This window comes from Prionailurus viverrinus, chromosome D2 (assembly GCF_022837055.1).
Source record: "Prionailurus viverrinus isolate Anna chromosome D2, UM_Priviv_1.0, whole genome shotgun sequence".
Lineage (NCBI taxonomy): Eukaryota > Metazoa > Chordata > Mammalia > Carnivora > Felidae > Prionailurus > Prionailurus viverrinus.
The window spans coordinates 25,314,567-25,329,081 of record NC_062571.1 but is presented as its reverse complement, the minus strand read 5'-3'; the positions used below and the strand labels follow the sequence as shown (position 1 = coordinate 25,329,081).

The 14,515-nt window shown below is 38.4% G+C and overlaps 1 protein-coding gene across 3 annotated transcripts in view; it reads right to left on the bottom strand.

Annotated features, from left to right (window-relative positions):
* NRBF2 (nuclear receptor binding factor 2) overlaps window positions 1-14,515 on the bottom strand; it is a 37,045-nt gene that overhangs the window by 1,775 nt on the left and 20,755 nt on the right. For 2 of the 3 annotated variants that reach the window (XM_047826255.1, XM_047826258.1), the window contains one exon: window positions 11,777-11,817. In XM_047826255.1, coding sequence (XP_047682211.1) covers window positions 11,777-11,817 — 41 coding nt within the window. Of the gene's footprint in view, window positions 1-11,776; window positions 11,818-12,286; window positions 12,348-14,515 lie in introns of all 3 variants that reach the window. The other variant, XM_047826257.1, reaches the window with a different exon arrangement.

Here is a 14,515-nt window from a genome sequence, read left to right as displayed (position 1 = left end):
CCCATATGAGGCCACTCCTCCAAGACCAAGAAGTAGCTGAACTCCCTAATAAAGACAATCAGCCAAAATAAGAAGACCGAGGCACATGTTCTAAATGAAAGAACAAAAGACAAATCCTTAGAAAAACAACTCCATGAAACAAAGATAAGCAATCTACCCCATAAACAGTTCAAAGTAATAAAGATGCTCACCAAACCTAGGAGAAGAATCAGAGACAAAAAATATCTCCATAATATAAGAAATTATCAATCAGAACAGAAGAATACAATAAAAGAAATGAGAAATACATTATACAGAACAGAGTAGATGATACAGAAGAACAGATCAGCAATCTCCAGGACAGGGTAGCAGAAATCACCCAAAGTAAACACCAAAAGAAAAAAGTTGGGGGATGAGGATAGTTATTTAAGGGATCTCTACTAGGAAAATATCAAGACTAAGAAAATTCACATGAAGAAATAACAGCTGAAAACTTCCCTAACATGGGGAAGAAAACACACATCAGGTCCAGGAATCAAATAGAGCCCCAAACAAAATTAACCCAAAGAGATCCATACCAAGACACATTATAATTGTCAAAAATTAAAGACAAAATCTTAAAAGCAACAAGAGAAAAACAACTAGTTATGTATACGGGGATCCCCCAAAAGATTAACAGCTGTTATATATATGTGTGTATATATATACACACACACATATATATATATATATATATACATACATACATATACATATATCAATTTGGAAACAGCAAGATTCTATTCTGGGAAAATGAATTTTTGGTATTCTCCTTCCTCATCTTTGTAACAACATGTAATTTTGAGGGCTGTTCTTTGAATATCATTTCTTTCTTTCTAAATTTATTTTGAAAGAAAGATTGCAAGTGGGGGAGGGGCAGAAGAGACAGGGAGGGAGAGAGTCCCAAGCAGGCCCCACATTGTCAGTGCAAAGTCCATTGTGGGGCTGGAACTCACACACGAGATCATGACCTGAGTCGAAATCCAGAGTTGGACGTTTAACAGACAGGGTCATCCAGGCACCCCATGAATGTCATTTCTGTAGAGATCTTTGCAACTCTGGTTTCGACGAAACTTATATAACCTCAAGTATAAAATAACATATTGGGTTTTGTTATTATATAAATCAATAATTTTATTTTCACCATCAAAAGGATCATGTTCTGTCAACAGCAGTGTAAAATCTGCTATCTGTCTGGCCAACAAAAACATGAAGCCCCCATACGAACTGGGTGGCAAGGGAAAAGTACAACATGGGAAACGGCAATTTCAGAAACAAAAACACTTTTCCAACATACACACGTTCCAAAAAAAGGCCTCTGTAAAGTGTACAAATGGTAGAAGAAAATGTAACAAGTGGAGAGCCTGGGTGGTTCAGTCGGTTAAGTGTCCGACTTCGGCTCAGGTCATGATCTCACCTTTCCCAAGTTCAAGCCCTGCATCGGGCTCTGTGCTGACAGCTCAGATTCTGTGAGATTCCCTCTCTCTCTGCCCCTCCCCCTGCTCGCACTCTGTCTCGAAAGAAAAAGAAAAAGAAAAAGAAAAAGAAAAAGAAAAAGAAAAAGAAAAAGAGAAAGAGAAAGAGAAAGAGAAAAAGAAGAGAAAGAAAAAAGAGAAAGGGAAGGGAGGGAAAGAGGGAGGGAAAGAGGAAGGAAGGAAGGAGGAAGGAAGGAAGGAAGGAGGGAAGGAGGGAGGGAGGGAGAAAAGCAAGAAAAAATACAACAAGTACCACACACTGGTAAAGAACTGAACATATCTGCTGTTCTTTGACAACTAAGCCAAGTGCAACGGCTAGAAGAAAGCAATCACTGACAGGTTTTCACAATCTCACATTTAATTCTCCACTTTCCTGAGCAGCAGCACAGCCTGGAGAAGTGTCACTGAAGACGGAGACAGAAAAACACTGCAGGAGTTGACCACAAATCACATGGTACACACTTTAGGGAACTGCAAGAATCCTGTATAAAAGTGTGTGTTTCTGACCACCACAATGAAGATATCACAAACGTGGAATGATTTATTTTTTCCGAAGGTCTTAGGTCTTCTAACATCATGACCGTGCTGCACACTAAACAATACCAGAGTCGTAACAAATACCAACTATGCCAATTACAGAATTTGGAAGGAAATAGAGAACGTGTTCTATTTTTCAAGTGCTCTGTTTCAGACCAATTAAAGCCCCCGGTCACTGACACTGTCTTTTTTTTTTTTTTTTTTTTTTTTTTTTTCCAACGTTTATTTATTTTTGGGACAGAGAGAGACAGAGCATGAACGGGGGAGGGGCAGAGAGAGAGGGAGACACAGAATCGGAAACAGGCTCCAGCCTCTGAGCCATCAGCCCAGAGCCTGACGCAGGGCTCAAACTCACGGACCGCGAGATAGTGACCTGGCTGAAGTCGGACGCTTAACCGACTGCGCCACCCAGGCGCCCCGACACTCTTTCTTAAAAGCGTGAAGGGCTCTGGCCTTTTAAGATTAATGCTTCTGGCTGGTGCCTGTGTCTGTGTGAAGCAAGCCTCCAAGCTCCTGGATTCAGGGCTCCTGGTGACCCAGCGCCAGCGGTAGGAGCTCCTGGCAGGGAGAAGAGGGAAAGGGGTGGCTCTCTCCCAACCCTCCCACAGCAAGCAGGGTAGGAACCGCGGCGCCTGAGCAGGATGCCCGAGACCCCTGTGCAGCTGTGTGACCAGGCACCAGTGCTGGGGGCACACGCAGTCCACTGCATTCCTTGATTAGAAGACCCAGGATACTAAAGATGACAACTCTCCCCAAATCGATACACAGGCTTAATGCAATTCCAGCTACATCACAGAAAGATGCCAGTTACAGAAGGGGGAAAGGCTAGGCCTCTGGTGATAGTGTTACAGGAGGTAAATCCTCTGCCAACTATTGGCTGGTTTCTAAGCAAAAAGTCTGTAGGCCAAGAGTGGCACAAAATATTCAAAGTGCTGAAAGGAAAAAACTTACAACCAAACATATGTAGCAAGCTTACCATTCAGAATTGAAGGAGAGATCAAAGAGTTTCCCAGACAAACTAAAGCTAAAGGAGTTCATCACCGCTAAACCAGCTCTCCAAGAAGCATTAAAGGGAATTCTTTAAGCAGAAAATAAAAGGCCAAAACTAGAAACAAGAAAATACCTGAAAGAAAAATCTCTCATTAGTAAGGCAAAACATACAGAAAAGGAAGTAGATCGACCAGGACAAAGCTGGTATGAGGGTTAAAAGACATAAGTACTAAAATCAAAATCTCCAATAATTAGTTAAGGGTCTCATTAAATAAAAAGGCATAAAACAGATGTCAAAAACATAAAACGTGTGGGTGTGCGCACACGAAGGTGATAAGGTGACTAAAGATGTAGTGCCTGTAGAATGCATGCCTACTCAAATGACCACCAACTCAAAACAGACTGCAATATATGCATGTTATTATATATAAATCTCATGGCGACCACAAACCAAACCCTTACCACACAAATAGAAGTCCAAACATAACACTAAAGAAAATAACCAAATACAAGGGAAGAGAGTAATAGAAAAAAAGGGAACAGGAACTACAAAAACAAGAAAACAATTTTTAAAATGGCAATAAATACATACCTATCGATAATTACTTTAAATGTAAAGACTCCAATCAAAATGCTCCAATCAAAACAGGTAGGGTGGCTGAATAGATTAAAAAAAAAAAAAAGGCCTATGTAAATATTCCCTACAAGAGACTTACTTCCAATCTAAAGACACATACAGACTAAAAGTGGAGTAATGGTTGGGAATGCAAGCTGGTGCAGCCACTCTGGAAAAGTATGGAGCTTCCTCAAAAAACTAAAAATAGAACTACCCTACAACCCAGCAACTGCACTAGGCATTTATCCACGGGATACAGGTGTGCTGGTTTGAAGGGACACATGCACCCCCATGTTTATAGCAGCACTATCAACAATAGCCAAAGTATGGAAAGAGCCCAAATGTCCATCGACGGATGAATGGATAAAGAAGATGTGGTGTATATATGTACAATGGAGTATTACTCGGCAATCAAAAAGAATGAAATCTTGCCATTTGCAACTACGTAGATGGAACTGGAGGGTGTTATGCTAAGTGAAATTAGTCAGAGAAAGACAAAAATCATAGGACTTCACTCATATGAGGACTTTTAAGAGACAAAACAGATGAACATAAGGGAAGGCAAACAAAAATAATATAAAAACAAGGAGGGGGATAAAATAGAAGAGACTCATAAATATGGAGAACAAACTGAGGGTTTACTGGACGGGTTGTGGGAAGGGGGATGGGCTAAATGGGTAAAGGACATTAAGGAATCTCCTCCTGAAATCATTGTTGCACTGTATGCTAATTTGGATGTAAATTTTAAAAAATAAAAAATAAAATTAAAAAATAAATAAATGAAAGTGGAGCAATGGAAAAAGATATTCTATGCAAACAGAACAAAATAAAAGCTGGGGTAGCAACACCTATATCAGGGAACATACACTTTAAAACAAAAGCTGTAATAAGAGACAAAGAAGGACACTACACAATGTTAAAGGGATCACTCCAACAAGAAGAAAATATTTGGAAACATTTATGCAGCCAACAAAGGAGCACCTGAATATAAAAAGCAAATAGTAACAGATGCAAAGGAAGAAACTGACAATAATAAACAACGGGGAACTTTTAAGGCCCCACTTACACAACAGAGAGATCATCCACACATAATAGTAGTAAGGAAACACTGTCCTTAAAAGACACATTAGACCAGATGGACTTAACAGATATATATAGAACAATCCATCCAAATACAGAATACACATTCTTCTCAAGTGCACACAGGACTATCTCCAGGATAAATCACAGGACAAAGGCTCAATAAATTTAAGACTGAATTCATTTCAAGCACCTTGTCTAACCACCAGAAAATAAAACTAGAAATCAACTACAAGAAGAAAATGGAGAAAAAACAACCATGTGGAGGCTAAAACATGCTACTAACCAATCAGTGGGGTCAATAAAAAAAAATCAAAGAGGACTCCAACAAGACAATGAAAACACAGTAGTTCAAAGACTATGAGATACAGCAAAAGAGGCTTTCTAAGAGGTAAGTTAATAGTGATACTGACCCACATTACAAAAACAAGAAAACTCTCAATCTAACTTTTCATCTAAAAGAACAAGGACATGTGGGTGGCTCAGTCATTTAAAGGTCAGACTCTTGATTTCAGCTCAGGTCCATGGTTCATGAGATCAAGCCCCGCATCAGGCTCTGTGCTGACAGTGCAGAGCCTGCTTGGGATTCTGGATTCTCTCTCTCCCTCATTCTCTGCCCCTCCCGTGCTCATACTCCGTCTCTCCTTCCGAAATAAACATTAAAAAAAATTTTTTTTTTAATGTTTTTATTTATTTTTGAGACAGAGACAGAGCATGAGCAGGGGAGGGGCACAGAGAGGGAGACACAGAATCTGAAGCAGACTCCAGGATCTGAGCTGTCAGCACAGAGCTCAACGCGGGGCTCGAACTCATGGAGTGTGAGATTGTGACCTCAACTGAGTGAGCCACCCAGGTGCCTCTAAAAAAAATTTTTTTTTAAGTAAGAGACTACTACAAAAAATTGTATGCCAACATGTTGGACAACCTTGAAGAAAAGGAAAAATTCCTAAAAACATATAACCTCCCAAAACTGAAGCAGGAAGAAACAGAAAATTTAAATAGACTGATTACTAATAAGTGAACTGAATCTGTAATAAAAAATTCCTAACAAGCAAAAGTTTAGAACCAGATGACTTCACAGGTGAATTCTACCAAACATTTTAAGAAGAGTTAATACCTAGCCTTCTGGAATTATTACAAAAAATAGAAGAGGTAGGAAAGCTTCCAAATTCTGTGAGGCCAGCACTATCCTGATACCTAAACTAGCCAAGGGCACTACTACAGAAAAGAAAATTGCAAGCCAATATCAGAACACAGATGCAAAAATCTTCAGCAAAGTATCAGCAAACTGAATCAACAACATATTAAAAGGATTATCTACCACCATGATCTAGTGGAATTTATTTCAGGGATGCAAGGACGGTCAATTATCTGTAAATACATCAACCAGAGACACCATGTTAACAAAATGAAAGATAAAATTCATCAACAGATGCACAAAAAGCATTTGGCAAAATTCAACATCCATGCATGATAAAAAAAAAAAAATCTTGACAACATGGGTTTAGAGGGAGCATACCTCAACTTAATAAAGACCATATATGAAAACCCACAGCTGGGACACCTGGGTGGCTCAGTTGATTAAGCGTCCAACTTCGGCTCAGGTCATGATCTCGCGGTTTTGTGAGTTCAAACCCCGCAATGGGCTCTGTGCTGACAGCTCGGGAGCCTGGAGCCCACTTTGGATTCTGTGTCTCCCTCTCTCTCTGCCCCTCCCCTGCTTGTGCTCTGTCTCTCAAAAATAAATAAATGTTTAAAACCCACAGATAACATCATACTCAATGGTTAGAAGCTGAAAGTTTTCCCTCTAAGATCAGGAACAAGATAAGGACCATCAACTCTTGCCATTTATTCAATATAATACCAAAGTCATACCCAGTAATCAGATTAAAAAAAAAAAAAGAAAAGGTATTCAAATTGGTTAAGGAAGAAATAAAACTATCTGCCGATGACAGAATACTATATACAGACAACCCATAAGAAGCCGCCAAAAAACCACCAGAATAAATGATTTCAGTAAAGTTGCAGGATACAAAATATACAGTAATCCATCACATTTCTATACACTAATATCAAAATAGCATTAAGTGAAATTAAGACAACAATCGTATCTACAATTACCTCAAGAAAAATAAAATACCTAAAAATAAATTTATAACCAAAGTGGCCTATGGTCTGAAAACTAAGACACAGATGAAAAAAATAAAGATTACACAAATAAATGGAAAGACATACTACTGAAATGTCCATGTCACCCAAAGCAATCTACAGATTCAGTGCAATCCCTACTAAAATACCAATGACACTTTCCACTGAACTAGAACAAATAATCCCAAAATGTATATGGAAACACAAAAGTCCCAAATAACCAAAGCAATCTTGAGAAAGAACAAACCTGGAGGTACTATGCTCCCAGATTTTATTGCAAAATGAAAGTATATTATGTATGTATGTATGTATGTTATGTATGTGTATACACACACACACACACACACACACACACACACAAGTATATTACAAAAGCTATGTAATCAAAACAGTATGGCATGGCACAAAAACAGACATATACATCAATGGAACAGAGCAGAAGTCACAAAAATAAATGCACATAGAGTCAATCCATGACAAAGGAGAGAAGAATATACAATGGGGAAAGACAGTCTCTTCAATAAATGGTGTTGGTAAAACTGGTGTTTGCACTACATGCAAAAGAATTAAATTGGACCACTTTCTTACATCATACACAAAAATAAACTCAATGAATTGAAGACTTAACTGTGAGACCTGAAACTATAAAACTCCTGGAAGAAAACATAAGCAGTAACCTCTTTCACACTGGTCTTAGTGATTTTTTTTTTTTATCTTTCTCTTCAAGAACAAAAGTAAAAATAAATGGGACAGTATCAAAATATAAAGCTTTTGCAGTGAAGGAAACCATCAACGAAATGAAAAGGGAACCTACTTTTCATAAGGGACAACGTATTCACAAATGAAGTATCCACTAAGGGGTTATCATCCAAATTATATAAAGCACTCATAAAAGTCATTATAAGAAAAACAATCGGTTTTAAAAATGGGCACAGGACCTGAGTACACATTTTTCCAAACACATACAGATGGCCAACAGATACATGAAAAGATGTTCAACATCACTAACCATTAGGGAAATGCAAATAAAAAAACACAATGAAATATCTCACACCTGTCAGAATAGCTATGAAAAGTCAAGAAATAACAAATACTCGCAGGACGTGGTGAAAAAGGAACCCTCATGCACTGTTGGTGGGAATGTTAAGTTGGCGTTGCCACTACGGAAGCCAGTATGGTGGGTTCTCAAAAATTTAAAAATACAACAACCCTACAATCCAGTTATTCCACTACTAGGTATTTACCCAAAGAAACTAAATACACTAATTCGAAAAGATATCCACACCTCTGTGTTCACTGCAACATTTACAATAGCCAAGATACAGAAACAATCTGTATCTGTGGGTAGACGAATGGATTAAAAAAAGATGTGGTACGAGGGGCACCTGGGTGGGTCAGTAGGTTCAGCATCAGGTCATGATCTCAAAGTTCTTGGTTTTGAGCCCTGACGTCGGGCTCTATGCTGACAGTTCAGAACCTACTTCGGATTCTGTGTCTCCCTCTCTCTCTGACCCTCCCCCACCACTCATGCTGCCTCTGTCTCTCTCTCTCTCAAAAATAAACATTAAAAAAAAAAAAAAAAGATGAGGTATATATAAACAGTAGTGTATTATCCAGCCATAAGAATGAGACCTTACCACCTGTGACAACATGGATGGACCTAGAGGATCTTACACTAAGTAAAATAAGTCAGAGAAAGACAAATATCTTATGATTTTACTTGTATGTGAAATCTAAGAAACAAATGAACAAAACAGAAACAGACTCATAAATACTGAGACTTGGTGGCTGCCACGGGAGTGGGGGGAGGGGTGTGGACTGATGGATAAAACAGGTGAAAGGGATTAAGAGGTACAAATGTCCAGGTATAAAACAAGTAAGCCATGGAGATGAAAAGGACAGTAGAAGGAATATGGCTAATAATATTGTAAGAACACTGTACGGTGAGAGATTGGAACTATATTTATGGTCAGCACTGCATAATTTACAGAATCGTCAAATCACAATGTTGTGCACCTGAAATTAATGTAACACCGTATTATCAACTGAACTTAAAAATGACAGAATGAATGGCAGTTGAGGAACAGAGAGGCTCAGGAACTTGCCCAAAGTCACACAGCCAAAAGGCAAAGCAGAGGTGTGGACCAACCAGGGCAGTCCAGCCCCAGTGAGGTGGTTTTAAAACACGTCTGAAAAAAATAAAATAAAATAAAATAATAATTAAAAAAAAAAACATGTCTGTAACTTTTTGGACAGTCCTATCAAGAGATGGAGTCTAATTCCCCTCCCCTCGAACTGGGTGGCCTCTGTGGTCAATTCAAGGAACAAGGCAGACGGAGGGACAATGTTGTGGAACTTCCACTATCTGTTGGCTTCTCCTCAACCACCATGTGGGCAGATTAGAGAGAGACGAGAGAGGATGAGGAGAGATGCCGCGCTGCCTGAGGAGCCCTAGCAGTTTCAGACCCAGCATCAGAGCCCCCCCAGCCCAGCACCAGACAGAGAAGACACCTCTGAGATGACACCACCAGCTACCACCATTGACCGCATGACAGCCCTCGACCTTGGAGGACTGCCCAGCTGAGCCTGAGCCCCATCAACCTGATTTGTGAGCAAAAAAAAAAAAAAAAGACTTTATTATAACGTGACAACCTTGATGATCTCCTTCCACTTAATGAACAGTCAACCATCATCATGCCATACAGCTAGTAAACTTATCTATGTGTGCGTGTGGAATAGTAACTGTGCTGCAAGAACGTGGGAGATGTTTTTGGGCCACCACCATCACCGCCTAAGTACTCACCGTGTAGGATGTCACGTGCAAGGCTTGTGTGCAAACGAACAGTCTACCTTCACATGGGCGCCGTGATTAAGTTTTCTTACCATTTTACAAGTTTGCTTTCAGAGAATTACACTACCATAAGGTATGCCTCTCTCTCATAATTGGGAGAAACTGCATATTGGCCTATCATCACACATAAGTGAGTTTTTAAAAATGTTAATAATGTTTCCAATACTGTATTATGGATGACTGTAATACTGTAGACCATAAACCCTTTATAAGGACTCATACAGTGGTGTGGAGGTTAGGCTACTGTGAAACAAGAGTATGGATTACACCAGGCTGCCATGAAGCAATCACACTGCTACGACTTCATCAGTGCATGAACATAAACGAGTTTTTCACTTTCATTTTTGATGTCTAGTGTTAGTAATACGTATTAATTTCTACAGTTTTGTATTCTGTAAGACAGTACTGATATAGGTGGTAACAGACAATTCATCTCATAAACAGACCACATAAACTTCTTTCATCAACAAATACAGTATAGTACTTTAAATGTTTTCCTTGTGATTTTAGTATTTTCTTTTTTCTAGCTTACATTCATGCAAGAATACAGTATATAATCACCTAACATACAAAATATATGTAATCAACTGTTTATGTTATCATTAAGGCTTCTGCTCAACAGTAGGCTATTGTAGTTAAGTTTGGGAGAGGGGGTATAAAAATTACAGGCAGATTTTCAACTGTACAGGAGGCTTGCATCCCTAAGACCCAAGTTATTCAACAGTTGACTATTCAACATTTTCTAAGCTGAATGTGTTTTTTGTCAGTATTTGTGGAAACTTTGTTAACAATTTTCTACTTGAAAAGTAACATATTCACTATAGAGTATGTGAAACAAAGTTTAATATTTGGTTTAAAATATTGCCTGGCAATATGTGAACCATACTATGTACTTTTTAAATTTTTTATAATGTTTTCATTTATTTTTGAAAGTAGGGAGAGAGAGAGAGAGAGAGAGAGAGAGAGAGCGCGCGCAGAGGAGGAGCCGGGGACTGGGGAGGGGACAGGATTCAAAGCAGTCTCTATGCTGACAGCAGAAAGCCCAATGTGGGGCTCAAACTCACAAAACTGTGAGATCATGACTTGAGCCAAAGTCAGACGCTTAACCGACTAAGCCACCCAGGCACCCCCACACTGGGTACTTTAAAAATTTTCTAAATGAGAAAAACACTGGTCTAAAAAAAAAAAAAATGACAATGCAATTTAATAGAATTCTATCTGATACGATTTTTAAAAACTTAAATGCCATTTGTATTCAGCTTGAAATTAGAAAACTTTCTGCTTTAGGCATGTATACTACAACTAGCTAAAATCCCTTTTTATTAAGGGGCTCAGAAGGCTCAGTGCATGTATGTATTATGTGGCTAACATGAGCAGTTCTATACTGTCAAAAGGAAGTGCAGGAAATAAAACACAACTTTCAGATTTTCTTGGTTCAGTTTGAGGAAGTGGTATTTTCTCCCTGCCACTGACATCCCCTCACAGAAAAGATCTCCCTAATTCAACTAGACAAACATTTACTGAGTATCTCCTAAGTACCCTGCCGCTTGCATAATCAGAAAATCATCTTTGGATGAAGGCATTTTCAAAACCTAGGTATACCCTCCCCTAACACGGAAAACATTTAAAGCCATTGGTGAAACAAATATAAAGGTACCAGAACTGTTTAGGAATTCAGGAAAAGACAAATTCAGATTTAAATTATTTTTGGCAAGCAAAGGGAAGTCCAATTGGTCGACCCTTGGCCAGGCCTGCTTACTTTCTTTGAGCTAATACTCAAATGAGTTAATCATCAGGAAAGACCCTAGAAGTCTCTAAGGAAAACACTCGATCTGAGATCTAGAAGTAACTAATAGAAAACAGAAGTTTCTGCATGCCATCTCTGGGATGTCGACAGTAGTTCACTGAGTTTCAATTTCTGAAGTACTCCTATCTTCTCCATTTTATGTATTTTTGACTACAGTGTTTTGAGAAGGGCATAATACTTTATTTTACACACAATTCAAGTATTCACAAGAAAATCCTTCTAACGCTTATGCAAATATTAAGAAATTGTCTCACCTGCTCAGACTGTGTGAGCTTCATGGCTTCAGAAAGATATGCTGGTTAAAAAAAAAAGGCACATTAATGAGTGTCATAATTTTGTAATCAACAGGTCAAAGGAAGAATTTCAACACTCCTATGACAAAAAAGAACTGGTTTTAGAAGCAATTCCAAGCAATTCTGCTACATAACTATCTTGTTCCCAAAATCAAACAAGGTGGGGATTTTAAGAAGATAGGATTTTTTTTTCCTTAAGTTGTATTTATTTATTTTGAGAGAGACAGAGACAGTGCAACTGCGGAAAGAGCAGAGGGAGGGGGAGAGTGAGAGAATCCCAAGCAGGATCCACACTGCCAGCACAGAGCCTGACATGGGGCTTGAACCCACGAAGCTGCAGGAACATAACCTGAGCCAAAACCAAGAGTCGGATGCTTAACTGACTGAGCCACCCAAGCCTCCCAAGAAGACAGGACTCTTAACTTCTCCAAGAAGTCAGTGGTAATCAACTGTAGATATTCTCTACCCCACCTTGAAGGAGTCTGCTCTTCAAAATCCTTGTAGATTTCACAATTAAGAAAGTAAAGATGGCCTAATAAAAAAATAGGATTAGGGAGGATTAAAACTAAGCAAGAACCTTATCAAACCTTATTATTATGATCACAAAAATGTCAAGAGATTGATTATAGGTGTCTTTTTAACCACATGAATACTTGGACTATATCATTTTGGCCTCCTTCAAAACTACCTTTATTGAATTATTTCTGAGCTATCCCATCAACCTAACCTACCAGGTAGGTTAAAAGCCATTAAGAACTTGTTGACATTTATTGTAAGTTGTTGTCTTTTATTAAGACCCTAAATAGTCCTAATAAATAATAAACTTAAGCTTCTCTTTGACCTTAGGATCAGTTCCTGGGTGACTTAATTTACTTGAATTTAAACAGTCACTGTAAAAATACATTTTTCCTCTCTGCTAAAAAGCTTAAGGCCAAATTCTCCTTCTATCAAATAAGCAAGAACTCATGGTACACTTTGTGAACAATATTTCCAGGCACTCCTCATTTTATCTTTCTAAGGATTCCTCATCTGCTTATTTTTAATTACATTTTGTATTTTGTTGTATTCCTCTGGAAGACCTTTTATGTACTGCCTGGAACAAAAGAGAGTATAAACAAGTATCATAATAGATCATACACAATCTCCATTTCTTATTTCTTATTATCAACATCTCAGTATCTCTCATCCCTACATTAAGTTCCTTTTTGCCTTTTTGCAGATCTTACAGGGCAATGTTTCTGTCATCTTAAAGCCAAATATTTTAATGATTTTGAGTTCATGACTTAGAACTGTTGCCTGCTAGGTTATACCATAATCTTTAAGATATGGATTAACTGGATGGTCCTTCCCCAACAGTAAAACAGTTGGCTATATAGCCTTTGCTCTAGCCATACTTAAATTTTTTCCTCAACTTTCGTGTCTTTTATTCCTATAGTAAGTCTATATAACTGCATACAGGCTATTTCTTTGTCTTTTTCTTCATGTTTAAGGCTGTTGAGACACTCTTATCTATTGCAGCGATACAGTGTGGATGAACTTCCCTATTATTTCCACATACCATCGTCTCCCCATCTGAACTACAGTTTGCTGTAAATTCACTTTTTAAACAAAGGGAACAGTTTCATAAAACCAGGCTTAAACCAACTGGACTGCCTTTGTAGAACCTTGCAACTATAACACAATAGTAGAGAATACCCAAGGACATGAGTTTCCAAAGCCAAAAAAAAAAAAAAAAAAAAAAATCAAGAGTCACACTGCCACTTAAAGTATTTCCCATGTTTTAATTTACAATTTGGGTCTTAAGGGGGCATCTAGCTGGTTCACTTGGTAGAGTATGTGACTTTTGATCTTGGGGTTGTGAGTTCAAGCCTCACACTGGGTATAGAGATTACTTTAAAAAAAAAAAATAAATAAATAAATAAATAAGTAAAATTTGGGTCTTAATAAAAGAAAAAAATTTCATCTGATTACATAGTCATGAATTTGTTCCAGAGTCACAACTGAGTATCTCACACACAGAGCAAAATATTGCCTCTGAATGACAAAGACTGATCTGCTCAGAATCATTTTCATGCTGCCATAGCTTCATGGGAAGGTCCGGGTCAAGATAGGTTTCAACCAAGTATATGTAGCCACTGTGAACTCTGAGGTCTGCTCATCTTCTAAACTGCTGGAGTTCTAAGCACTGTAAATGGCTATTATCAACTTCGCATTTAATCTTTTGCTCTTTTTGCTGTTTGTCAAAGAAAAGAAACCCACTTAGGCAAGTGGACTGTGTAAGACTATGAGCAAGAATTCTATCCAGCTATAGCTGCTAATCAAGGTTTCTGAGCAACAGATTTTTCTGACAATCCTGGAGTCAAGCCCCATGTCAGGTGTAGAGCTTAAAAAAAAAAATCCATCAGAAGATCACAAAGTGTAGAGGCTATGAGTTTAGCTATGTAATCTCAGGGTAAATGTTTATGTCTCAGAATCTTCTCTGATCTTTCATGGTTGGATACGAGGCACCTCCTTTGCCCTTAAGTTCTCTATTTCAGGCTTTCCTTTTTATCAGTCATTCTCAGATGATGACCTTCCCTATATATTTTTTTAATGTTTATTTCTTTTTGAGAGAGCAAGCGAACAGGGGAGGGGCAAAGAGGGAAGGAGACACAGAATTGGAAGCAGGCTCCAGGCTCCCAGGTGTCAGAACAGAGCCCA